The 24,904-nt window shown below is 38.4% G+C and overlaps 1 protein-coding gene across 1 annotated transcript in view; it reads left to right on the top strand.

The window, feature by feature from the left end:
- LOC124166118 (midasin) overlaps positions 1-24,904 on the top strand; it is a 163,107-nt gene that overhangs the window by 82,404 nt on the left and 55,799 nt on the right. The window contains exons 36-47 of the mRNA XM_046543775.1: positions 1,306-1,498; positions 5,257-5,432; positions 6,046-6,178; positions 6,373-6,596; positions 6,939-7,147; positions 12,811-12,977; positions 13,912-14,838; positions 18,044-18,353; positions 19,908-20,081; positions 20,436-20,581; positions 21,193-21,812; positions 23,762-23,958. Of these exons, the coding sequence (XP_046399731.1) occupies positions 1,306-1,498; positions 5,257-5,432; positions 6,046-6,178; positions 6,373-6,596; positions 6,939-7,147; positions 12,811-12,977; positions 13,912-14,838; positions 18,044-18,353; positions 19,908-20,081; positions 20,436-20,581; positions 21,193-21,812; positions 23,762-23,958 (3,476 nt within the window). The remainder of the gene's footprint in view (positions 1-1,305; positions 1,499-5,256; positions 5,433-6,045; positions 6,179-6,372; positions 6,597-6,938; positions 7,148-12,810; positions 12,978-13,911; positions 14,839-18,043; positions 18,354-19,907; positions 20,082-20,435; positions 20,582-21,192; positions 21,813-23,761; positions 23,959-24,904) is intronic.

The raw sequence follows: 24,904 nt of genomic DNA, 5'->3' as shown, positions 1-24,904 counted from the left end.
CGTATTTTCGACTGAAATTAGATGATTTGAGGAGTTTTATTGACGTATTGTTAAAATTAAGTCCATTGAAATAAAATCCGCGAAAAAAAGGTTTTAGTACGTATATTCCGCTCTTTTGGAACGTAACCCCTAATTAGTATGGAAGTCAATGGTTCGACTTTCGTACATTCGACTTTCGTACAAGTTTTCGGGAACGCATTGTGTACGAAAGTCGGGGACCGCCTGTACTATTAAATTCTGTACAAATACAGTAAGTCTTTGACGTAAGAACAAGATGCATTCTGAGAGCTTGTTTGTATGTTGATAAACCTATACAAGGCATCAAAAAGTGTGGTTATCCTGTAGAATGCAACACTGCATTAAAATTTTGCGTTAAATCACTGTTGTGACAAACTGATCTAGCTGCATGTGCAATGCAGATGGAGGCGCATAAAATCTGCTGTCTGTGGGAAGGATGAACGGGCAAAACGCTGAACAGTAACTGATTTCTCAACAGATTTAATTGACTCTTTGTTCAAACTGTGCCCAAAGTGCAAGTTCCTTTACGCCACACTGCGTCGCTTTGGCCAACTCCAAAGTTGCCAAATTTGAAATTTTGGGTATGTTTGACTTTTTCGAATGTTTGTATCGTGCAGCATTCCTATGCCTTTTCTAACCAAATTACAAACTTGGTACCTAACCAGAGCCTTGATGATGAGTTGTCAAGTATTTTCCTCTATGCAGAAACTTTAAATGAATTTTTAAAAATTATGAATGAGGGAAGACAGATTTCATCTTTGTCTCTGTGATAATTCATGCTGAATTGTAAATTAAGCACTCTGTTTTTATTTAGGGATATAATTTTTTTATATATGCTAGGGAGTGACCCAATTCAGCAGAATGATTTTGTTGAAATTGTTTTTCCCATCAATCTAAAGTATAAAAGAGCAATCGAAGTGGATGAATCCATTACTGTGGGGTGTTCTGGGAGTCTTGATGCATGCAAGGAGCAGGAGATTTGTTCTGTAGTCATCACATTTATGTTGAATCTCTGTCTGCTTGTTAATTCTTTCGCAAAACTAATATTTAATTGGAAAAGACATGCTGCTATCAATTTTTTTAGATGATTTGAGTATTATAAGAAATAGATTGAAATTTTTTTATTAAAGAAAGTTATCGATAATGAAAAAAATGATACTTATTTTTTGTGTGCAGTGCCAGTCTGTTTCATGAGGAAGACCAATGTTTTTGGGAAATGTATACTATTTACTTCTGTTTTTTGTGTTGGCATGTCCTAGGTTAATTATTATTTTCTTTATTTGGCAGACTGATTATAACCGGCAATTTGATGCTATGGCTGAGAAAACTGAAAGGCTAGTCATGCATTGCCTGCGTAAGCACTTATTGTCAAGCACCAATCCACATGAAGATGAGGATGTTAAATCATCTGTAACTGCAAATCTTCTCCATCACTGGGAAGACTTTCTCGCTCTGTGCAATGATTCAGTCAAATTCAGAAGTAAGTTGATTCTCCTACAGTGATATGTTATTCTGTAAAACCACCTTTTACCTTGTTGGATAGCAGTATCTCAAAAGCTTTGTATGGTTATTGCATATTTGCCGGCCTCAGTGGCAGCGGGGTAAAGTCCTCGCCTGCCAAACAGGAGGTCGTGGGTTCGAGTCCTGCCAGTGTAAGTTATCTGTATCCAGGGCATGGTTGTTTGTGCATGTTAAATTGCTGATTTGTTAATAACCCCAATGTAAAAGGCCATATAGAACTGTTTTTGGTGGTGTGGAAATAAATAAATAGTACACAATGATAACAACATTCAATATACAGTACACTCCCGATTATCTGGGCTAGTGATGGGGAGGGACGGCACGAATAATTGGAAAACACGGATAACCCAAACTTTCACTTTAATGTCTTGTAATGTTCATAATTTACGTAAAACAAACAATATATTATTATTTATGAAGTTATTCTGTTATTTTAGAGTCCTTCCTGGACTCAATGAGAGCTTTCTTCGCCAGTTCGCGATCTTTTTAGCGGCGATAACATGGTTGTACTTATATTATTAATGCTCCATGCAAGGCCTGGTTACGAAAACCACACATCTGTGGCTGTGTGATCGCGGATACAGAAAAGTGGTTTGAATGGATGCTTCAAAAACACTGCTCGATCTCGGAAACTACATTGTCAGGCACCACGCTATGCACTCGCGTCTCGCTCAAGTCGCCCGGGTTGCAACTGCTGCCGGATGTGTTTCCGTGATCACGGAGCACGGTCGCGCACTGCAAGGCTTGGAAAACACGAAGACGGTGCTCCCGTGTATCCAGCTAGTGCACGATTACTTCTCTTTTACGAAGGGGATTCTGAGTGAAATGATAAGTGCGGTGTATCCTAGCATTAATGCAGTAATTCGGATGATTTTAAGTCCTATTTTATTGTTTTATAAAGATCACGGAAAATATTAAGTGAGAGTGAAAATCATGCATGGATAACCCGCAGCCCGGATAAACTGCAGCCGGATAATCAGGAGTCTGCTGTATTGGCATAATTGATATGCCATTTATCAAAAATTTGACCGTCCACTGAGGGTATCCTCTCTATTTATTTTCAGGTAGACACTATGAAATCAAGCTTGTAAAATTCATCAACCAGGCAGTTGATCAGTTTTCTTTTGAAAGGTTTTTCTTATACTTTTTTACGACTATCCTTATTTTCTATATACTTTGCCAATTACAATTTTGGCCTACTTATTGGTAGATTTTGCTCTGTACAATTACAAAAGGAGGAGTTGAGCTCCTCTTCAACCTGGGAGAATGTGGCAGGGCAAAGGCATTTTTCTCCTCAGTGATAAATCTGATTCTACTTTTCCTAGGATTTTCCCCCAGCTGACTAGAATTGTCAACTTCGTATTAACAAATTTGCCATGCATTTGGCATAGGCTTTTTTTATATGGATAGTTTCATTTGGTATTATCAAAACTTTGTGATATCAAGCTTTTAGTGTATCAAGTGACCATTATGAAAATGAAGAAAATGAATTTCAATGGATGAAGAAAAATTCAGTTTGGAAGATATAGTGACAAAAGAAATCAAGGCTGTATTAAGGGAAGCTCAATTTAAACTTGCATCAGCATTGATCACATTACAATTTGTATGATGAGTTAAATTGTAATTGTACGATGGCAATGGACAATCATCATTCAGATTACCAATTGTGGATACCCAAAATGATTGATATATCTCAAGGATATTGAGTTGACTGATAAGGAAGTCGTGCAATGTACGAATTTGTTCGAATTTTGATTTAGAGGGGATAGGAGTTGCCTGGTGTAATGCAGGTGAGCTTTGCTCAGTTCACGATAGGGGTAGGAGTTCATGTGATATTCTGTGAAGAGTAGTTCTAGTGCTAATTGTAGATTTCTTCTTTTGAGCAATTGTGGGCAAAATTAATTGCATATTTTTAAGAGCTCTCAGCATCTTAAAACAAATATGACATTGCATTAATGCCTGTTTTTCCACTGGATACTTCCCAGACTCCTTAAAATATTCTAAGGTCATACCTGTCTTCAAAAAAGGAGACACTACTCTTCCCAACAGCTATAGGCCCATCACCATTATATCAGTGATCGCTAAAATAATAGAAACTATTGCCTATACACAAATTCTAGTACACTTTGAGAAACACAATCTCTTCACCCCTTCCCAGTTTGGATTTCGCCCGGGGAAATCCACTGAATTGGCAGTTGAGTCAGTGGTAAAAAATTTATCAAGGGCATTTGAAGACAAGCAATGTGTCTCACTCACACTTTGTGATTTAACCTCTGCCTTTGACTGCGTCAATCATGCTACCCTCCTGCAAAAACTCCAATACTACGGCTTTCATAACAGTGAGCTGAAATTCATGACCTCTTACCTCACTGATCGAAGGCAGATGGTACAAGTAAATTGTAACCAATCCGATTTTCTTCCAGTGAAACATGGAGTTCCTCAGGGGTCCGTCCTTGGTCCTCTCTTGTTCCTTATTCTAATCAATGACCTACCTTACAATCTTTCTATGGACTGCATGATATATGCAGATGACACCACTCTGGTGCAGAAATGCAATACTCCTAGCCAAGTCAGACTTCTTACAAAAAAGGCAATAGAAGAATCTCAACTCTGGTTTACAGCCAATAATCTCTTTCTGAACAATGGTAAGACACAACATCTTACATGCTGTCTTAAAAGTACTGAGCTAAACAATGATCCTGTCAGGCTTCTAGGCTTCAATATTGACGCTAAATTGACATGGAATTCACATGTTTTCCTAGTCAGCAAAAAACTCTCTAGGGTTTTGTACTTATTGAGGAAACTTAAAACCTGTATCAATGTAAAGTACATGAGAGTAGCCTATTTTGCTTTTTTTCATAGTATTCTTGCCTATGGTGTTCGACTCTGGGGACATGCAAAAGAAACCAAAGAAATTCTAAAACTGCAAAAAAAAAGCAGTGAGGATTCTGAGTGGTGCTGGGCCCCGTGACCACTGCAGGCCAATTTTTAAAAACTTTCATATCCTCACCATCTACAGCCTCTTTGTGTTTCGCAGCATTATGCACATTAAAGATAACTTAGATACCTACCCCATTCGATCCACCATCCACTCTCATGACACTAGGGCTAAAAATAGCCTAAATACTAATTACTGTAGGCTGTTTAAGACCAACAACCAGTCTGACAATTTGGGAGTAAAATTATTTAATAAATTACCCAGCAAAGCCAGATCAGTGAGCATCACTAGACTGAAAAATGTGCTGGAAAAGTGGCTGTGCAATTATCCACTGTACTCAATTCATGAGTATTTTGAGCTGGAATTTTCTTCTCTTTTATTTTAAATGTAAATTTAAATGTAATCTTTGTAATGTATGTGTTTCTAATGTTTTAATCCAATATACATGTTTTGTATGTTTCGTTGTATTGAATTTTTTCATAAATGTGTTGTATATAGCATCCGCGAGGGCCAATCCTCGCCGTGGATGAATAAAGATAAAGACATAATGTCTTATAACAGCTCAGAAGAGGTTGAAAGTATAAAATTTATCTTGCCACGAGATCAACTTCTTTATAAGCTTGTTCAAGCCGTACAAGCAAGGACTCCTTTCAGTATGCCTTCGTTAATAGTGGCATTTTTTACTTGAAGAAAATATAATTTTTGATGGGAAATGGCTTTGTTTAAATCTATGTGAATTGTGAATGTGTAAATTTTACTTTGTCTCATCTTATTTTCAGGTAAAGAGTCTGAGAAATGTGTTCTTGATGCTAAAATAGTGTCCTTAATGGCAGCTATAGAATCCACAGGGAAAGCATACGGTGAAAACAGCGGCTTTGCTTCCAGAGCAAAGCCACTTGCTAAAGATCTAAATGATCTGTTGAAATTGGTGCGGCGTAGCGTGGAAGGGGTAAAGGTATGTAGCAATATGTGGCAAATAGTTATTTGAGAAATCCAATAACATTTTGTCAAGTCAACTTCACTTCCATGTGCTAGTTTAATAGATTGTATTGTCAATTAAAATCTTATCACTCGAGCTAAAGAAACTACCCCATTCCATGAACTTTATTGAGCTTAGCTTGAGTGATCATATACCTTATATGTATACAAGATATAAATTATTTTGATACGGTTGAGTAACTTGAATCAGGCACCATAGAGACTTGGGTGATGCCGGATTTTGAATGCTATGAAATAGTAACAACTATAATTACAGGGTTTGCAATGTTTCGAGGGAATTCAATAATTTGTGAATAAATAGATGAAATTTAAATTAAATATTTCTCATTTGTTAATAATTTTTAAGAGCGGGGAACAGTTGTAGAAAGTGGAGATAAGTGTAACTATTCTTTAAAAAATTAGGTTTCCTGCAAGGCAAATTGGAAACATTGGTGGATTATGAGTGCTCTCGAATTAGGAAATTCTGATATCGGGGTGCTCAACTTTAAAGTTGTTATCTTCGTGTTTCTGTTTTTTTTTTAAGTTCATGGCATAAAGCAATATCATGGATGTTCTCTTGTTTCTTTCAGGCTGAATACAAGAAAAGATATGCAGTGTTAGCTCATAGTTGGCACAGAGTAATTGAATCTCCTGATGGTAATCCAGATGATGCCGATGATTCCATAAAACTTGAATTTTTATTGAATGATGTGGAAGAGTCGGGTAAATATTCTATAGTTTATTATGTAATACTCAAATATGTCACCCAATTGAAAAGTACTCTAACACCTTAATTTTTTCATTATCGTTGTAATATTATAGTTTTGATTATTATAGGTGTTCTAAGTGTGTATAAATTTACAATATGTTGTTGTTTTATTTCTAATCTTGGTATTGCTTTCTTCTCCATTGTGCAGATGATGATATCAGCAAGATTTCACCTGTGAAACTATTGCGTAAAAGACTGAAAGCATTGAAGGATGTGCTGCTAATTTTAGAATATCATCACTTTGCTGAAGTTACTCAAGAATCTAGACAATTAATGATGGAATTAAAAAAATTAGATTCCTTCATCCTTAGTAGTTATGGAAAACTTACTGGCAGTGGAACATTTGAATGGGTTGATAGTAACCTTGTTAAGGTAATCCTCTCTTTTTTATTGTTTAAAAATTATCATCATTAAATTATATTCCATAGCTAATATGTCAGTTTTGTCTCCTGTACATCCCATTAACATTCTTTTCACGTTTGTTTATCCTCATTATTACCATATTTCTCGGAAAATAGTCCCCCCCCCTAATTTTGGGGCTCCAGCTTCAAGTAAAATAAAAAAAACTTTGAATATAGTCGGCCCCTTTACTTTTGCAATGAGCATTTTTTTGGAAAAAAAGTGGGACTACCTATATTCAGATAAATATGGTATTTATGGAAATGCTTTTAACCCTGCTATATTTAATACAATCTGTATTGTTAAATATTTTAGTGCTTGAAAGATGGTTGCTGGCTCTTGGTTGAGAATGTGAACCTGTGCAGCTCTGCTGTGCTTGATCGGTTGAATGCTCTCCTTGAGCCGAATGGGACTCTTACCATTGGTGAACGTGGTGTCATGCAAAATGAAGTGCCAACAATAACTCCTCATCCTGATTTTCAAATGTTTTTTACTCTGGATCCGCGACACGGACAAATATCTCGGTAAGTGCATCTCATGCCCGAGGCTGCATGGAGAGTTTGGGATGGGTAATTTGAAAGTAGGTCACCATAACCCAGTCAACACAACAATTATGGCCACACTGTGGCCGAATTGTGGTTCACCTGAGGCAACTATGGCTATGGCTAGCCACAACTTGCCATATTATGGCCATACTGTGGTTGCCATGCGGCAAGCCATAGTTTGGCTTGCCAAACATGCGCAACTATGGCCACACTGTGGATCGTCTCAGGAATGCCAAAGATTGGCAAACCAAACATTTGTAAACAGAAGCATATTATGGTTGCCATTGATACAGGTTAGTTGGTAAGTTATTGAAATGGAAGTTAATTGATTCAATTGATATAAAGAAAGTGTATTATCCACACTTAAGCCACATTATGGCGAGCCACACTTTGGCCACACTATGGCCGGGGGTCAAAACCACCCTGGGGCCATAATGGCAACCCACTATGACCACGGTACGGCCACATTGTGGCCACAATTGTTGTGTTGACTGGGAAGTTTATTCAATTCAACATGAAATCTGAGATGATGTGGAAAGAATCCAGCCATCATTACAATCTGTGGTGAAACTGTTCTCCTGCGTAGCTCACTTGCCATTGCAGTTACTGGCTTTTGAACCCACGGGCTGTCTTTCAGCTTTTCCTTCAGATTCTTTCCTTAAATTAGGGCATTTATGCTTTATTGATTCGGGAGATAACACAGCTCACTTTCCTTTGCATTCATGGTTTCAAATGATGAAAGTTCACTGGGTGTGTAGTACAGTAGACTCCCGATTACCCGGCCTAATCATAATCATAATCATAATTTATTCAACATTAAACATAATACAATGTAATAGTCTTCGTCAAAGAAAAACTAAATCTAGAATATACAATTTAGAGTATTGCTCTCCAGAAATTCATTGAGTGATAAAAAGCTTGAGTCACTATCCACGAGTGAAGAACACCTTTAAACTTTCTTAAAGTACAATTTCTTGCCTCTTGAGGTAAGTGGTTAAACATGCAAAGTTTAACATGGTCAAAAGAATTTTTTGTAGTTGACAGCCTACAGTGGGGCTGTAACAGATTATGTTTGAGCCTTGTGTTGTAATGGTGGACATCAGCACCAGTTTTATGGCTGTCAATATTCACTTTCACATTTATTAAACATTTAAATATATATAGACCGTACAATGTCATAATCCCTTGCTGCCTGAATAGTGGTTTGCAATGTTCCCTTACGTTAGAATTGGTAATAATCCTAATGGCTCTTTTCTGTAGAATGAATAACTCTTTAGATGAGGAAGAATGGCCCCAAACCTCAATGCCATAGGAGAGGTGGCAGTGAAAAATGGCAAAGTAAACTGCTCGAAGATGTTCGGCAGGAATGAGTGTTTTCAGTTTTCTAAGGAGGAATATGGCTTTTGATAACTTAGCAGTTGTAGAGGATGTATGACAATCCCATGTTAGTCTGCAATCAAGGTCAAAGCCCAGTAGCTTTAAATTTCTAGTGTGGTACAGAGTAGGGCTTAAGGAGAACACCATTTGTTGGGTTTTATTTGTGTTAATGATGGGGAGGGCTTAATGATGAATAATCAAAAAACACCGATAACCCAAACTTTCACTTTAATGTCTTGTAATGTTCATAATTTACGTGAAATAAACAATATACAGTAAACTCTTGATTTTACGAAGTCACTGGGACCGGAAAATTGGCACTTCGTAAAATCGAGTTTTGTAAATTCAAACCTTTTTCATAAGTCACGAAAAAAATGTTCGCTTTTGTTTCTTCCGCCGTTTTTTGTCTTTAGTGGTCTTATTTAAATGTTTTCGGTGGTTATTCTCGGTATAATTCATAGAAAAGGCTTTTTGCTATCGATTTATGATGTGAAAAATCGTTAAATATTTATACCACCATAAAATTCCCATTTCTTGTTCATACTTCAACATCAACGATCGCTAAAGAAATTCCCGACCAGTTTAGAAAACGTAATCAAATAATGAATTGCCATGTTTATTATAAGAATTAACAGTAATAAATTTGTGGTTAGGAGCCAATAGCTACTATTAAGTATGCAAAAGATAGATATTTGTTTCTGACACCCACGGAATTTTAGCGGCAGCCGGCCTAACCGCCATTTATGTCGCCCTCTATCGCTCAGTGACGAGAAAAAAAGAAAAACAAGGGTCTTAGCCCGTTTCCAAAATAACCTTCGTAAGTTAATATTTCGAGTTACTTCGTATTTTCAGCAGAATGTGCTCTATTTTCACTGAGATTCAATTACGATCATAAATAACGTAGGATGTGATTATCTTCTGGCGAATATTTGAAGTAAATTCTGTTTGAGTTCTCCGTCCAACTACTGTGTTCCATCATCTTCGCAGACGTTGCCATAAAAGACTTAATTCTTCATCAGGACTGTATTCTTCATACCGGGTGTGAGATGACCTGTTCATATAGTATGTTTCTCTCCTTTTATGCCGACAGGAGCAAGGTTCCAACCAGAAAACGACAGGAGAAACATCTTACAGTATCGGAGAAATATAGATAGAAACGTTATTATCCACATTGATTGTTTTCCTACAAGAGACGTTTTATCATTTCTCAACGTGGTTAAGTATTGGTTCGCTAGCGTGAATTCCCAAAAAATGACACGCAAAAACCTGTACCGTCACCTCATTTAGTTTTCGTGTTCCTTTCTCCGCCGTATTGAAAGTTAGGCAAAGGATCATTGACATAGAGAAAAGATTTTCTTAGTTTTAGCACTAAAAAATAGTCGCGCCATAATCGTAAATAAATATAGTGTGGAAAGAGCAAAGAAATTAATTTCAATTGAAAAGTCAGCTGAGAAGAAGAGAGACAATTATAAGCGCGGCACCATTTTCCCGATAGTGGAAGATACTTCTTCCGCCTCTCTCCGGTTAATAACTTCCCCCCGTTGCAGGTAAAAATGAACCATGCCCTTCTCCACAATCGGGGAACATTCCCAGTGGGTGGGGTGAATAAGAGTGGGATGGGGATTGCCTGAGGGAAGAAGTGTGGTCAGCACAAGGACTGGTGAAGGGGGCAGGACAAAGAAGGGTGGGGAAATGGCCTTCAGCTCTGCCTCAGTCTACTTTTGGGGGCCGTATTTTTTTGCGACGCACACAAGCTCAGTCTCCTTAGGGAGGGAGTGAATGGGAAATGCTGGGGAAGGAGGGGTTTGGGATGCGTAAGGTGGGTGTCAGCAAGATCAGCCAAAGGCGGCAGGAGGGAAGGGACGGCTTTGGAAAGACAGAACCCCAGCATGGGAGAACGGGGAAGCGCGTGAGAAGAAAGTTCATGGTTAGACTTGGAAGTGCGTCTTCATTACGAGAAGCTTGAAATATAAATTGGCTGTAAATAGAGCCCAGTACTTAAGATATTTAAGTTGTTCATTCACAAAGGCCAATATATACACGAAAAGATATTATGGCACGGATTGCATGTATCAACGTCCATTTCGGTATGTTATTAATTTCTGTTCCCATTTATAAAGTTAGCAAATAGATTTGAAAGAATGATAATCATGAATAAAAATATCTAAATCGATATCCAAACGCACATGAGCAAAATAGATGAATGTATACATACCGATCCATCGCAAGTAATACCGCTCAAGCTTCTTCCGGTATAGGACTTTAAAATCCTGGATAATGCCTTGGTCCAAGGGCTGGGACTTGCTAGTCGAGTTCGGGGGTAAAAAGAGGACTCGAACATTAGCCAATTTTAGATCTTCCACGTATTTATGAACGGTGGCATTATCCATTATTAAAACAATTTTGCTGTTCTCTCCAGCAATTTTTCTCTGTAGACGTATAACCGTTTGCTGGAAAATTTCTCGGGTCATCCAGCTGTTTTTATTTGCATGGTAAAAAACGGGGAGGGCTTCCAATTTTACATGTTTTAAGCACCGTGGCCTTTCAAATTTCCCAATGACAACGGGCTTATTTTGTCCGTGCCCGTTTGGTTGACGCACAGCCCCCCAGTAACACGCACTTTACTCTTTTTCCCCCCATGGCACCTTTGCCCTTTGAAACCCAGGGTTGTGTCAGGTAAGGCATTAAAAAATAGCCCAGTTTCAGGGGCCAGCGAGGGTGAGCTCGTCGAGGAAAGGGTCCCGGATTAGGGACCCTTCGAAGTGCTTCGGCGAAAAGTAGTCAAGTAGTCTTCGAAGTACGTTCACAGCAGTGCAAAGCGTTAATTAGGGGTGTACGAAATACTCCGCACGACCTTCCTGACATGTTAAACTACGAATTATTGTCGATGCTATGTTTACGAACAGGCCCGTAAATAGGGGCATAATGTCAGCCGCGATATTTTAACTGAACTCCTACTCCCCCTAAATTCCCACAGTGAGGTTTTTGGCGACCCATTTCTCTCCAAAGTTGCATTATCATTTACGATTTCGCACTTTTGATGGACCACAGTTGGAAGCGCTGATTTTGTAGCTACTTACGCCGGCGTAACTAGTTTTGTTGACAAATTTTTCGCTGTAGTTCGTATAAACGAATGCCATTTGCTCCTAGGGACCGAGCCGAGGTTCGTAAATTCAAAAAATTTCGTATAATCGAAACTTCGTATAATGGAATAGCGCCATGTATTTAGCATAGGCTTTTCACCGGGACCGCAATATCACTTCGTATAATCGAAAACTTCGTAAAATCCTGCTTCGTAAAATCAAGAGTTTACTGTATTATTATTTATGCAGTTATTCAGTTATTTTAGAGTGTTCCCCGGACTCAATGAGGGCTTTCTTTGCCAGTTTGCAATCTTTTCAGCGGCGATAACATGGCTGTACTCGTATTATTATTGCTCCATGTAAGGCCTGGTTTTGAAAACCACGCATCTGTGGCTGTGTGATCACGGATACAGAAAAGTGGTTTGCACGAATGCTTCAAAACCATTGCTCGACGTCAGAAACTACATTGTAAGGCACCATGCCGTGCAGTCACATCCCGCACAAGTTGCCCAGGTTCCAACTGCTGCCAGACGTGTTTCCGTGATCACGGAACGCGGTCACGTACTGCGAGGCTTGGAAAACACGAACACGGTGTGCCTGTGAATGCAGCTAGCGTGCGATCGCTTCCGTTTTACGAAGGGGATTCTGAATGAAATGATAAGTACGGTATATCCTAGCATTTATGCAGTAATTACAATGATTTTGCATTCGATTTTATTTTTTTAATAAAGATCGCGGGAACGAGAGTGAAAATCATGCATGGATAATCCGCAACCTGGATAAACTGCAGCCGGATAATCGGGAGTCTGCTTTAGTTGTTTGCCTCCCTTCTACTCAATCCCTTACCTTACCTACCCAAAATGTAATGGATTTTAGGTATTCATCTTATTCTACTCACAGTCATGATATATTTTGAGCCCACATCTATCAGCTCGTCCTCCTGCTTATTTTGCATATTGAGGACATCATTTTAGTTAGAGATAACATAGATCATTTGCCATTGCATGCATTTTTTTTTCTCAAGTGGGTCTCTTTCAATAAGCCTTTGCTCTTCTCTTATTATTTAGACCATTATGTTATGTTGGGGTAGGAGATATCACATTTGAAGCATAATTCGCTTAAAAAGTTTTACAATTTGTATAAAATTGTGAATGCTCATGAATCTGGTTATTATTATTGCAGTGCTATGCGAAATCGTGGTGTGGAGATTTTCCTGATGAGCCCTGACGAAGGGAGTGACCATGATAACATTGACAAAAGAGCGTTGCTGAGTGAGGCTGGCATTAAGAGTATTAGTCTGCAGTCAAAACTGTTGGGTATGCACGAAGTGATGTCTTCTGTGATAACAGGTATGTTGATGAATTTTTCAATTTTTTATCATGATAATTCCTACATAATCGTATGTTATACTTAACGAGTGAACAGTGATGAGTGTTGTTTCATCAGGTCTAAGTCTGGTTTGTGTTAATAATGTTAAATCTTGTTGTGAAGTACGATATATTTGTGTTGGTGATTAACCTTGTATGTATGAGTGGGAATCACTGTAAATTTCTTGTAAGCATTGTGGGGTCTTATTGATGCTTGTTTATTTACTTCGTGTCATTTTAATTTTCAATGTATAAAAATTTTAGCTGGCAAATATATATGCGTATAATATATATGCTCTCAATTTTATTGTCCTAAGTGTAGTTATTTAACCTAAAATGTATGTTGTTCAGTTAGCAGTGCAGTGCAGTGCAGTTAGCAGTTAATTTTTCAAATGCTTTCTGGGAACTGATGTTAGTTAAACATTATTCGTGGTAATCATTGATATTTTGAGAAAATTCCAGATAGCCATCCATCTATGGTGGTGATGACATTTTTGGTTTAAATTATAAAAATGTTATTTTAACCCCAAAAGGAAATTATTAAGTGCATTTTAATTTTTCAGATTGGTAAACAATTTGACTGTGGAATTTTAAAACTACCCATTAACAAGAATTTTTCTTCTCAATTGCTTTGAAATGACTTACATATTGATCAAACTAATATGTGATTCATTTCATAATAATAATAATTGATTAATTTTTTTCTTTTACAATATATGTGATACCTATTAGAAAGAAAGTGATAGTAATTGATTTGATTGACATACTCTGCCATACAGAGGGAGGTTAATACCTCATTGATAGACATTCTCTACAATTAACTTATTTAAGTCTTGAAAAGATTGTGTTCATTCATTTCAAATTACTATTTTTTGTGTACGCTTATTGATGTAATGGGCATGGTTTTTTTTAATAGGTTTAGAAAAGCCTGGAACTCCTCAGCTACTTCACCTAGCTTTTCTGTTGAACCAGATGTTAGCTCACTCATCAGGAGTGTCCTCATCAGTTCTGGAATCCCTTTGGAATGCAGCCTGTGATGTTTACGTGAGGAGCCAGAAGTCTTCCTTTGAAACAAAGAGAGTTGCAATGACAGCATTAAAGGAGGCCATTAGTGTTCTAGACAGGTCAGGACCATATCAAAATTATGTCAAAGACATAATAGAAAAGGCTTGTCGAATGTACCAGGAGGGAGCATGCAGTGAGGCATCTGAATGGCATTTGACTCTACGTTGTTCAGAACTAGAAGTGAACACTTTTGGAGCTGTTGCAGGGCAGAGATCAGTGCCTCTTCAAGTGTTGTTGTCTTCCATTGTTGAGGAGAATGTTGCATTCAGTTTCCCTGGCGGCTTCTCACCTTGCCAGAAATTGGATAGGAAAGAGCCTGTCATAAAGCTACCTCCCTCCACTTTTTGGAGATCAGGGTTGCCTTCAGGATCCCTCGAACCCGACAGACTTCCGGGGCTGAAAATTATTCCATACCTAATATTTGCTTACTATTCCACTGCTTCAGCAGAGGAAGTGAAGTCAAGGCATGAAAATCTTCTGCACTTGACGAGAGATTTGGATTATAACATTAAAAGTGTTGTTAAATTATTGTCTGAGAAAATATCAAAGTTAGTGATGAGTTTCCCAACACGTCTGAACAAGCCTTGGGATCCAAGGTGGTGGAATCCCAGAGGGGATGTCGACGGGGTCGTTGATGCTTGGGCTCTGCTCATGGAATTAGAAGCCCGTCATGTGATCGAGGATAAGGTTTTATCTGGAAGACCTTGGTTTCACAAGGGAGAGAAAATGAAAACGTGCTGCCTCATCCTGAAGGAGTATGGCGAAAGTTCGAGAAGAGGTTGGTGAAGTTTTTTTGTTAATTTTACTTACATGTATTCATAATTTTCTTGTGAATACCTCACAATTTTGGACAACTTTTCTATTGGGCTTGCACAATTTGACCTGTTGTAATAATAATTTTTGTTATATTGTTCATTTCATCAGCAATTTCTATTCATCTCTGCATAAATAAATGTAATAAAGTTGCCGAGGAACCACATTATTGTGCACCAGGGGACTGCATAGAGGAGGTTCAATTCCATCCCAAAGAAGACTGATTTCTGATGCCACTTCGGTCGCATTTTAATCGGCTTTCAAAAATGTCCACGGCACGGTGATGTGTGCAATGTGATCCACTTTTTTCCATTGATTTTACTGCATGCCCCTATGAAAAAATTGTATAAACCTGTTTCAAATTTTTATACATTCGTATACATTACCATGGCAACGTATAAGAATGTATAAAAATTTGAAACAGGTTTATACAATTTTTTCATAGGGGTGGTCTTGTAATTGCATTGAAAAGTTTTTGACTTCGATAAATGGCTGAATTTAACTGAACTGACATGAATGTAAATTTTAGTTGTAACCCCTAATTATCCCTTATTTCCCCCTGAAGCTCAGCTCAGTTTGTTTGTCAGGGATTTGAGTGGCGACTTCTGTAAACCCGTTTAAATGCGGTGGTTGACAACACATTTAGAGGCTGACTTGAGGATCCTTTCTTGTAATATTCGTGATTAAGCATATGGCCTATTGCAAGACCCCCGACAAAAGGAGAGGTTACAGAGACACCATCAATTGACCTATGGTTAGCATGTAATATAATATGGATAATACGAGGCTCTTTTGGAGTAGGCACCTGCCATTTTCAGAGATTCAATCTTTTGAAAACATTCACCCATGCTCAGCCATTGTAATTGCTGGCGATCTGTTGGAAATGAAATTAATGTGGAGTGATAAGTATCAATTGCACTTTGTTAACTGCAACCCGATTGGTCTATAATTAATTTTGGGAAAAATATTGCTGCATTAATTGTTGTGAATCAATCAGGTTCCAGATTAGATGAGTCAATTGTAAGAATTGATTTCAAATAATCATCAGACAAATTTGCTCGATAGTTAGATTTCACATAGATTTGAATAATACCCCAGCTTTGAATAATTCAGTGATGGATGCCACCTGTACGATAATTATGTATTAAGGCCAGCACACAGGGATTTGTGTGGCAGGCCAGATGAAATTATGTGTCAGGCCAAATGTGACACGCTGGCCATAGTTTTGAGACCCCTGGCCTAGTGGGTTGAGCGCTTGTCTGCTGCTCGAGGGGGACTGCCTTTGTACAGCCCGAGCAAAGTCCTCAAAGTGCCCAAGGTGTCCCAAGAACTGGAGATGGGTCGAATAGCAGATTTCTCGAATTCGAATATGGAATTCGAATATTAAATCATTGCTCGAATATTCGAATACCTCTAATTTCGAATACCTCGAATACTAAATGATGAATGCTGGAATGTTTGACTCGGTTGCCTATGCAGCAGGCAACACAAGATTTTGGGGAGTAATTTTGATTTCCTTTGAATGATTCGAACAGGAATTTAGCTGATTAATGAATATTTTAATTTAATGGAAACAATTGGGCATATAATTAATTCAACTAACATCGCTTTACCCCCACTCCTGCTGCCAAGTGCTAGCTGACAATCTGAGGCATTTTGCAAAATACAAGCTCTTTTCCACCGGATTTTCTTCAATTATTTTCAGTCCATCTTTGGGAGTTCTCACGAGATGAATTGGAATTGCTATCAGGGAGAAACCAAATATTCTGAGAAAATATCCCTTTGTCTGGGACTGTAACAATAAAGATTTATAGCACCACTCATAAATTGTAACTTGATAGTATATGTTTTCGGAAAAAAATACCGCATCAACTTCCGAGAAGCTCTGCTGCTCACATCGAGTTTCGCCAGAATGCTAAGTCTCCGTCGTATTTTGATATTTATTTCTTTGCGTAAAATGCTTAAATAAACTCAGAAATACGTCGTGTTTGGTCTTATTCTTTTTGAAATTACGCGCACATTACTAATATTTCAATTCAATAAAGGTGTAGTATCAACTGACGAAAGTCATTGTTAGACACCTTTTGTGCTAACAGATGACTCATGCAGCGGTTGACCTCCACAGAAATGGGGAACTTCGAAGCTGGTAGGAAAAAAAAGGTCAGTGGGGGAGAAAAGGGAGGGACCGAAACACGTTTCTATTGTTCTCGTGTAACTTGGTATTTTTTCGAAGCTAAGGTCTTCGTAATATGATCCCTGCGCGAGCTGTGACCTTTTTTTTTATTTCGAAGAAGAGGAAAGCCTCAGAGGGGGGGGCTAGTGCTGAATGGAGAGGGATACCGGATCTTGGGAAATGCGCTAATGTAAGTATCCCACGGTACTCACACAGCAGTTGACCTCCAGAAATGGGGAACTTCGAAGCAGGTAGCCAGAAAAAGGTCAGTGGGTGAGAAAAGGGGGGAGGGCGTGAAACACGTTTTTATTGTTCTCGTAACTCGATATTTTTTTCGAAGCAGTGGTCTTCGTAATGCGATCCCTGCGCGAGCTGGGACCTTTTGTTTGATTTCGGAGAAGAGGAAAGCGTCAGAGTGGGTGAGGCGAGTGCTGAATGGAGGGGGATAGCGGATCGTGGGAAATGCCCTACGGTTGCTATCCCACGGCACTGAGGTTCTCCTGGTGGGGGGAATCGGGGATTTTCGGATTTTTTCACCCGACCATTTTCGGTTCCCCTCGTCGAACTCTTTTCACCGCAAAAATCCACGAATTTGATGTAATTCGTCAACTTGCGTAAAACGGCGCTGTATGAACTAAACGACTAGCGTTCTCCTCATTTTTCCGAGTCAACTACCAACGACGTGCGTGCGACAGTGTATGACACGAAACTCAAAGTATTCGAGGTATTCGAGGCGGTACTTTTCGCATAACTATTCGAAACCTCGAATATCGAATACTTTCTAATATTCGAGTATTCGCGGATACTATTCGCACATCTCTACCAAGAACTGACCCTCCTTCTGCCAATGTGTGGTATTCTCTGATCTATGGATTAGTTCAGGATGAGCTTTATCCTCACCCATCCAAACCAACCTTATGGTTCAATCACGGACTGAGTGAATGTAGCTGCCTTATTGTAGAAATTTAAGTATTTCTTTCTTTGTTAATGGTTATAGGAGTATCCAAGGAGGGAACTCAACTAGATGATCTTGTGCAACCGATATTGGCTAAATATTCTGGCCTGGTTCAGCTGCTGGAGTCTGTCATGCATTCAGCTTTGCATAGATATTCTGGATCTGGAAGCAATTGGGAAGTTCTGTGGCAAGCTCTTCAATGGCGTTCTCGCTTTGTGGGTCTTGATGCACTGCCTGTGTGTAAGATAGCGAAAACAGAGAGGGCTTCACAGGTTGAAGATCTGCTCTGGGTCCATGTCAAATGGCTACTGAAGTATGTAGCCAAGCCCTTAGCTTGGATTGGACCGAACAGGTAAGATGATTGGAAAATTAGACAATGAAGTTATGGAACACGTATTTTAAATAATTTGCAATTTTATGATTGCCTGGATCAGTCCGCTGATCCAATTATTATAATAACTGTTCTACAGAATAGAGGAAGCAATTTGTCGCCCTTGTATTTAAAATAATCTTGTAGCTTCGATTATGCTTTATGAATTTCAGTTTCAAAGTGCTTGAATCGTAATTGAAGATAAAGACAATTTGCATTAACCTGTTGCCATTTGTAAAAACTGCAATTTCAAGTATAATTTCCAAAGTGCAAAATATATTCTAAGTAAATTCATATCTATGTTAACAATGGACTCCCTCTACCATCTATTGTTTGGATTTTTAAAGAGTGTACAACCTCTAAAGTAACTACATAGTTGGTTCACTTAACAACAGATTTCACATCATGGAAAGAATGGAGCAAGCATAAGTTCATCCGTACAGATGTATTTGATAACAAATATTTTAGTTTGAATATTGGTGTGAAAAATCCACTATGCTATGAAACTGTGAAAATTCAAATTTTGGGGAAAATTTGGAGACAACTTTGCTAACTGGGACTCTCTTCGTCAATTTTTCAGAACTTAAAAAAATCAACGGATAGTGGATTGGCCTGGTCATTAGTGTAGAAAAACAAAGTTTGGAAGTTAGATTCCTGATTCTGAATAATCTTGGGACAACATGAGTGAATTTCATCACTCACAGCATGACTGTTTTCAGATTACCATGAATTTATTTGTCGCTATCAACTGTGTTCATGTGTTTTGTTTAGTTAGCTTTGAATCACATATTTTGCCACCAGTGCTGTAGGCAATCTTGCCCTCTTTAAGTGAGGCATTTTGTCTTTTATGTGATTAGAGAAAACATGTTAAAAATTTATTCTTTCCTCCAGTGTTAACTCACCATCACAGGTAAGGCATTCTTGCAGCCTGGCCTGGAAATTTTGCATAACCTCTTAGAATGTAGATAGGTATCGCTGCTATCTTGTGCGCAAGTCTTTGTTTGAGAGCTTTGATGGTTCTGGGTGGATCGGTTTGAAGAACCTTTGTTTTTTGGTACCCTTCCTTTCTCCACCATTTTGATAAAGCATCCACCATTTTGATAAAATTCAGAAAAAAATGGAGTGCAAAACCCCACGCGATCATTTCCATGTTCACCTCATGACGGCGCGATGCTTACAAGTAAGAAAAGCAAACAGGAGCATTTTAAAAATACGTCACTAAGGGAGAAACCCCCCTGCCTGCTGCTTGTTTTTCACCTAGGGTTTCAGATGACTGACTCACGCTGAAAACCAAGGCCACTCAGTTCCCATTAGACTTGCAACTGGTGAAGGGGAGGGGGGAAGATAAAAAGTTTGTGTAAGAGACGCACCCTCATTTTTGGCTGCAATTTCTGGTGAAAAAAGGTGCGCCTCTTACACGCACTTATACGGTATGTGAATGATGTGGCAGAGAATTATGTTATAAAATATGTAATGACCTTGAGATCTTTGGCAAAATCTAATGTTTTCATAATGTACTGTCATTCTTTCATCAAGTGAGATGCATGGACTACTTGTGGAACTCACTGAGAATCTTCTTCAGTTGGAGAAGTCGCAGACTAAAGCCAGTGACCAAGTGATCCATTTTGCCAAGAAGATAGGAGAATGGCTGGGTTGGCCTCTTCCATACAGGAGAGAGGAAGAAGTCTTGCTTGCCAGAGATATTGAGGGGTGAGTATTTGAATATCAAGGCCTTAAGTGTCATATCTAAATGTAAAGTGTTCTAATAACTAAACAGTGATTAATTTTTAATAACTTCGTCAATTAGAAAATCGTGTTTCTTTTTTATTTCTTGAATCAGTCTAAATTTTATTACCTTGAAAATAACGGTGTTTAAAGCTAGTAATAAGTGTGAAATGCAAAGACACTGGCAAATGAAGGTGAAAAAATTAACCAACTGTAATATAACCATAGCCTAAATTTTTTAACCTAAATCATAACTGAAATGAAAAATCCTTAACCGTGCTGCAAACTTCTGGTCTTTTGTCTTGTTTTTTTAAATGATTGTTTCATGCTATCTTTCAGATTAGAGAAGGCTCTTTGCTACGATAGCTATCATTCAAACGTGCAGCATTCAAATCTTCACTTGTTGCTTGCTCCTGATGGGAAAGTGTGTCACATGAAGCTGATATCGGCTCTTATCAGACTGTCCCTCAAAGATACAATTGGAGGTATGTATTTTTTAATTAAACTTGAACTTAATATTAATACATCTTCTTGATATATAGGATAATTGTTCAGGAATTCATTGCATGATTATGCGTCAATGTTTTCATGTTCACAGTCCATCATTAAATGTTTATTATTATTAGTCATTGTAACTACGAGCACAGTGCTCCTAGTGGTGAGCGCATCAATCATGCATGAGGAAATGCATATCTCAACACATCTTAGCAGAGCTCTTTGCTTTAATTATTCCTAGTTTTTTTTTGACTCAAAGATTTTAGGCCAAAATATAAATTTGGGTGCATCACTATTATTCACATTAATAGTTGAATCATCATAGAATCATTTCCATTTTGTTTTCATTCCATTGCTTGCAGATTAGCTTATTGAGTGGCTAAGTCATATTTTAAAGAGAGTTGTGCTTCTTCAATAGCCTTTAGGTGAAGAAAAATTGAATTGCTTTACTTTGAATAAATAATTTAATTAACCCTGTAGTGCCTCCAGCTTCTGCTCTGCATCGGAATAAATCAATTTAACTTAGTATTGAAATTTATGGTAAGCATTGTGAGTAATTAGTAATAATTGTTGATTATCTTGGTGATTTCCTTTTTTACAGCTCTTGAAGAGGCAGCGGTGATCAAAGAGAATTTTAAATCTTTGGGTTTCACTCCAACTCTAGATGGATGGTTGGTTAAGAAAAATCCAACCACCAATGATAGCAAAGTCATTAAAACAGATCTCACAATGGAAGCGAACGTGTGGCCTATCACAGAATTTTTCCTTCTCTCCATGAATTGTTTGATGAAGAAACTTGTTGTGGCTGCGCATGGAGATGTTTTCAATTTTCAAAGGATGAAGTCAAGTAGAGAAGATGATGACAATGCCATTGAAGAAGTCATTGCTCTGAATGAGATTAGCAGACTGGTTGATATGAATTATCTTCAAAATGTTTCTTTTTCCCTTTATATTGCCTTGAATTCTAGTCCTAGTGCGCCTCCTAAATTGGTGGCCTGTACAAATGTGATTTATAAAGATGTGTCCACGATTTTGAGTGGTGGTTGTCTCGCCGTGAAAGATTGGCTGTACCACGTGCACGACTTTCTTGTTTGCTGTGCAATGAAGGAGGAGCATTCAATTTTACGCACCAACCCTAGAAGGTGGCTCAGGCCGGAGGATAGCCTGATACCTGCAGAGCATGGTGAATATTTCAGTATTCATTCTGCTGAAGAGAAAAAGGTAAATCAGGCCTTAATTTTTATACACCAATGCAAGGTTGCCACAATTGGCTCGTTCACCGTTTGTTTAAATGGTCGATAGCGATAGATTAAAAAAAATTAAGAGACCTATATTTTTCCAACCCTCAATCCGTTGTCTTCCTCCCTAGCTGTCTGTGTGGGGAAAAATCAATGGCGTTAACCAGTGGCGTAACAAAGAATATGCTTTAGGGGGGGATGGGATGGCCTGGAGTGGCGATCCCCCCTCACTGCAATTTGGGGTCCGGGAAATTTTTTAAAAGTGACATGCCTGGAAATACATTTTACATCATTATGGCGCTAAGAAATTAACTTTAAGTAGATGCAGTTATTATATGTCTAAACTAAACGATATTTTTAATAGGTGATGGTTTTCCGGGTTTACACCGCGTTGATTCATGTTTTTGCGGACGACAGTTTCGGGCGCATTCCAGCTCCCGTCTTCGGGTCCAAATGATCTGCAGATCTGCAATCCTTCTATATATATATAGCTAGTCAGGCGGCCGTTGATTTGAATTCCATTGTTGGAAAAGCCATTTGAAAGATGAGGATAAAGGATAGCCGTCTTCCCTATTGAAGTTCTTATCGCCTCCCTTATCAGCCTAGGGAAATAGCGAGTCACCCAAAGAACTTCAATAGGGAAGACGGCTATCCTTTATCCTCATCTTTCAAACGGCTTTTCCAACAATGGAATTCAAATCAACGGCCGCCTGACTAGCTATATATATATAGAAGGATTGCAGATCTGCAGATCATTTGGACCCGAAGACGGGAGCTGGAACGCGCCCGAAACTGTCGTCCGCAAAAACATGAATCAACGCGGTGTAAACCCGGAAAACCATCACCAATCAACTCACCGCGGAAGCCTCAGTAATAATATTTTTAATGATTAATTTATTTCTCTGAGGCTTTAGGGGGGGATATATCCCCTCATCCCCCCCATAGTTATGCTACTGGCATTAAACCTTTCCGTAGTATTTTGATGATGTCACTCACTCTTGCCAAGCGCATCACTGCAGCATCTCAGCATCTTCTCGACCTTGCCCTTCAGTCTCATGTGGTGCGTTGTTGTTTACACTCGTGAGAGCAATTCCTAATTCCCTCCCATAATCAGTGGTCCGCTGGGAACTAGTTAATTAACTCAAACTAATTTAGTCCCTCACTCATGATTAAAACAGTGGCAACTTTTGTGGTTTTTTACTTCAAACTTATTAAAGTGTGGCTGTATGAGAGAGATTTGTGTTTTCGTCATTACCAATATTCTTTTTCCATCTACCGAATTCTCTTGGTGGATAGCAATTTAGGGGCTGAGTGAACGACCCCATATCGAAAATGTTCGGCAAAACATGGTGCACGGGTTACTAGTTGTTGCTATTGCAATTTGAATTCTAAAATCTCTGTGCAGAAGGTGAAAAAAGAGCTAAAATATTTAGCAAGGCTTAGGAAATTACTAATGTTGATGAGGAAATGTCATCCCTAACAACTTGCTTGTGATTTCCATGAAGGTTGATAGTGTGTAGTTGTGTGGCTTCTCATGTATAGCTTGTGATTGATTTGTTGTGTTTTAGTAATATTTTTTACTCTCAGACATGATAAAAAAATCAATGATTTCCTTTGAAAATTCAATTTTTGTTCCTAATTTCTTCAAAATCCATTTTTCTTTTTAAAAAGCCTATTTTTTGCTGAAATACCTCAAAAGTGTCCTCTCTTCATTACATAACTGGCATAAAACAATGCAAGCTTTTGTTTGAAATCCTTTGTGGAAAAAAGGAAATTTTGTTGGGAAAATCAGGGAAAACTCAGGCTTATGATTTGTAGCAACCTTGTTGTGCTCAAAGAGCCCAGGGCTAAATTTTGTGTAAATTTCTTTTTTTGTGATATATGTACATATATGTGTTGAGTCAACAGTTTTATCCCTCTTGTCTTTTATAGGATTCCCTTCAATTCCATTGCCCAGTTCTATCATCAGCTGTGATATCATATGCACTGAAAGATGAAGATTCTGGGAAAGACATACTCAAAACTGTTCCTCTATATGCACATTTGAAGAGGAGGGAACAGATGAAAGCTTTGCTGGAAATGCTTTGGAAAAATCAGGGAGCGTTTTGCTCTGGAGAGTTCGACTGCAGGTGATTTTTTTTCATGAATTTGGAATTCCTATAAGTCGTGCTTTGAGTTGAGTCTATTGGTCTCCTCATATTCAGGCCATAATCAATAAAATTTCTGTGGGTACTTATATGATCAGGAAATTATCTCCTATTGTGTCATTTGAAACCCTGAAAATGGTTTATTATGCCAAAGTACATGCTCATATTTCCTATGAAATATTGCTTTGGGGAAATTCAACTGCTGCCAAAAAAGCCTTTTTTGCTCAGAAAAAGGCAATTAAGACTATGCATCAAGTTCCTATCCGCACCCCTGGCAAAGCCCCTCTTTGCTGCATCAAAGATCCTAACACTCCCTTCTCTCTATATCCTGACATGTGCCAACTTTGTTAAAGCAAACCTTAATAAATTTCCTTCTAATGCCACCTTCCACCATCACCAGACAAGATCAAGTAATAATATACACCACAAACAGTACTCCAGCTCCCTCTGTTTAAAGGGTCCCAGGCATTCAGCCTCTGCTATATTTAACAAAATCCCTGACGAAATAAAAGATTGCACCTCAATTTATGTATTTAAGAACAAGCTGAAACTTCTTCTCTCTAAAAAGTGCTATTACAGCATTTCCGAATACAGTAAAACCTCTATGTAGTGAACCTCTCTACATCGAAAACCTCTATACATCATACCAACCCTCTGGTCCCGTCAGTTTTACATGTAAATTTATAGGCAAACCTCTCTATAGTGAACCTCTTTATATCGTAAAACCTCTATATATCATAGCAACGAGACACCCCCGAGACAGCCTAACTACCTCCGCATTTCGTACCGAGACAACTAGAGACCATCAATGCAGCCGCGATAACGAACATGGAATGACATTATCAGCGATACATGATTCACGCTTATTTTTTTCTTTAACAGTGAGTCCTCGTTTAACGTCACTTACCGTTCCTGAAAAATGTGACGA

The sequence above is a fragment of the Ischnura elegans genome, chromosome 9 (assembly GCF_921293095.1).
Source record: "Ischnura elegans chromosome 9, ioIscEleg1.1, whole genome shotgun sequence".
Classification (NCBI taxonomy): Eukaryota; Metazoa; Arthropoda; class Insecta; order Odonata; family Coenagrionidae; genus Ischnura; species Ischnura elegans.
This window is presented reverse-complemented; position numbering and strand designations above follow the sequence as displayed.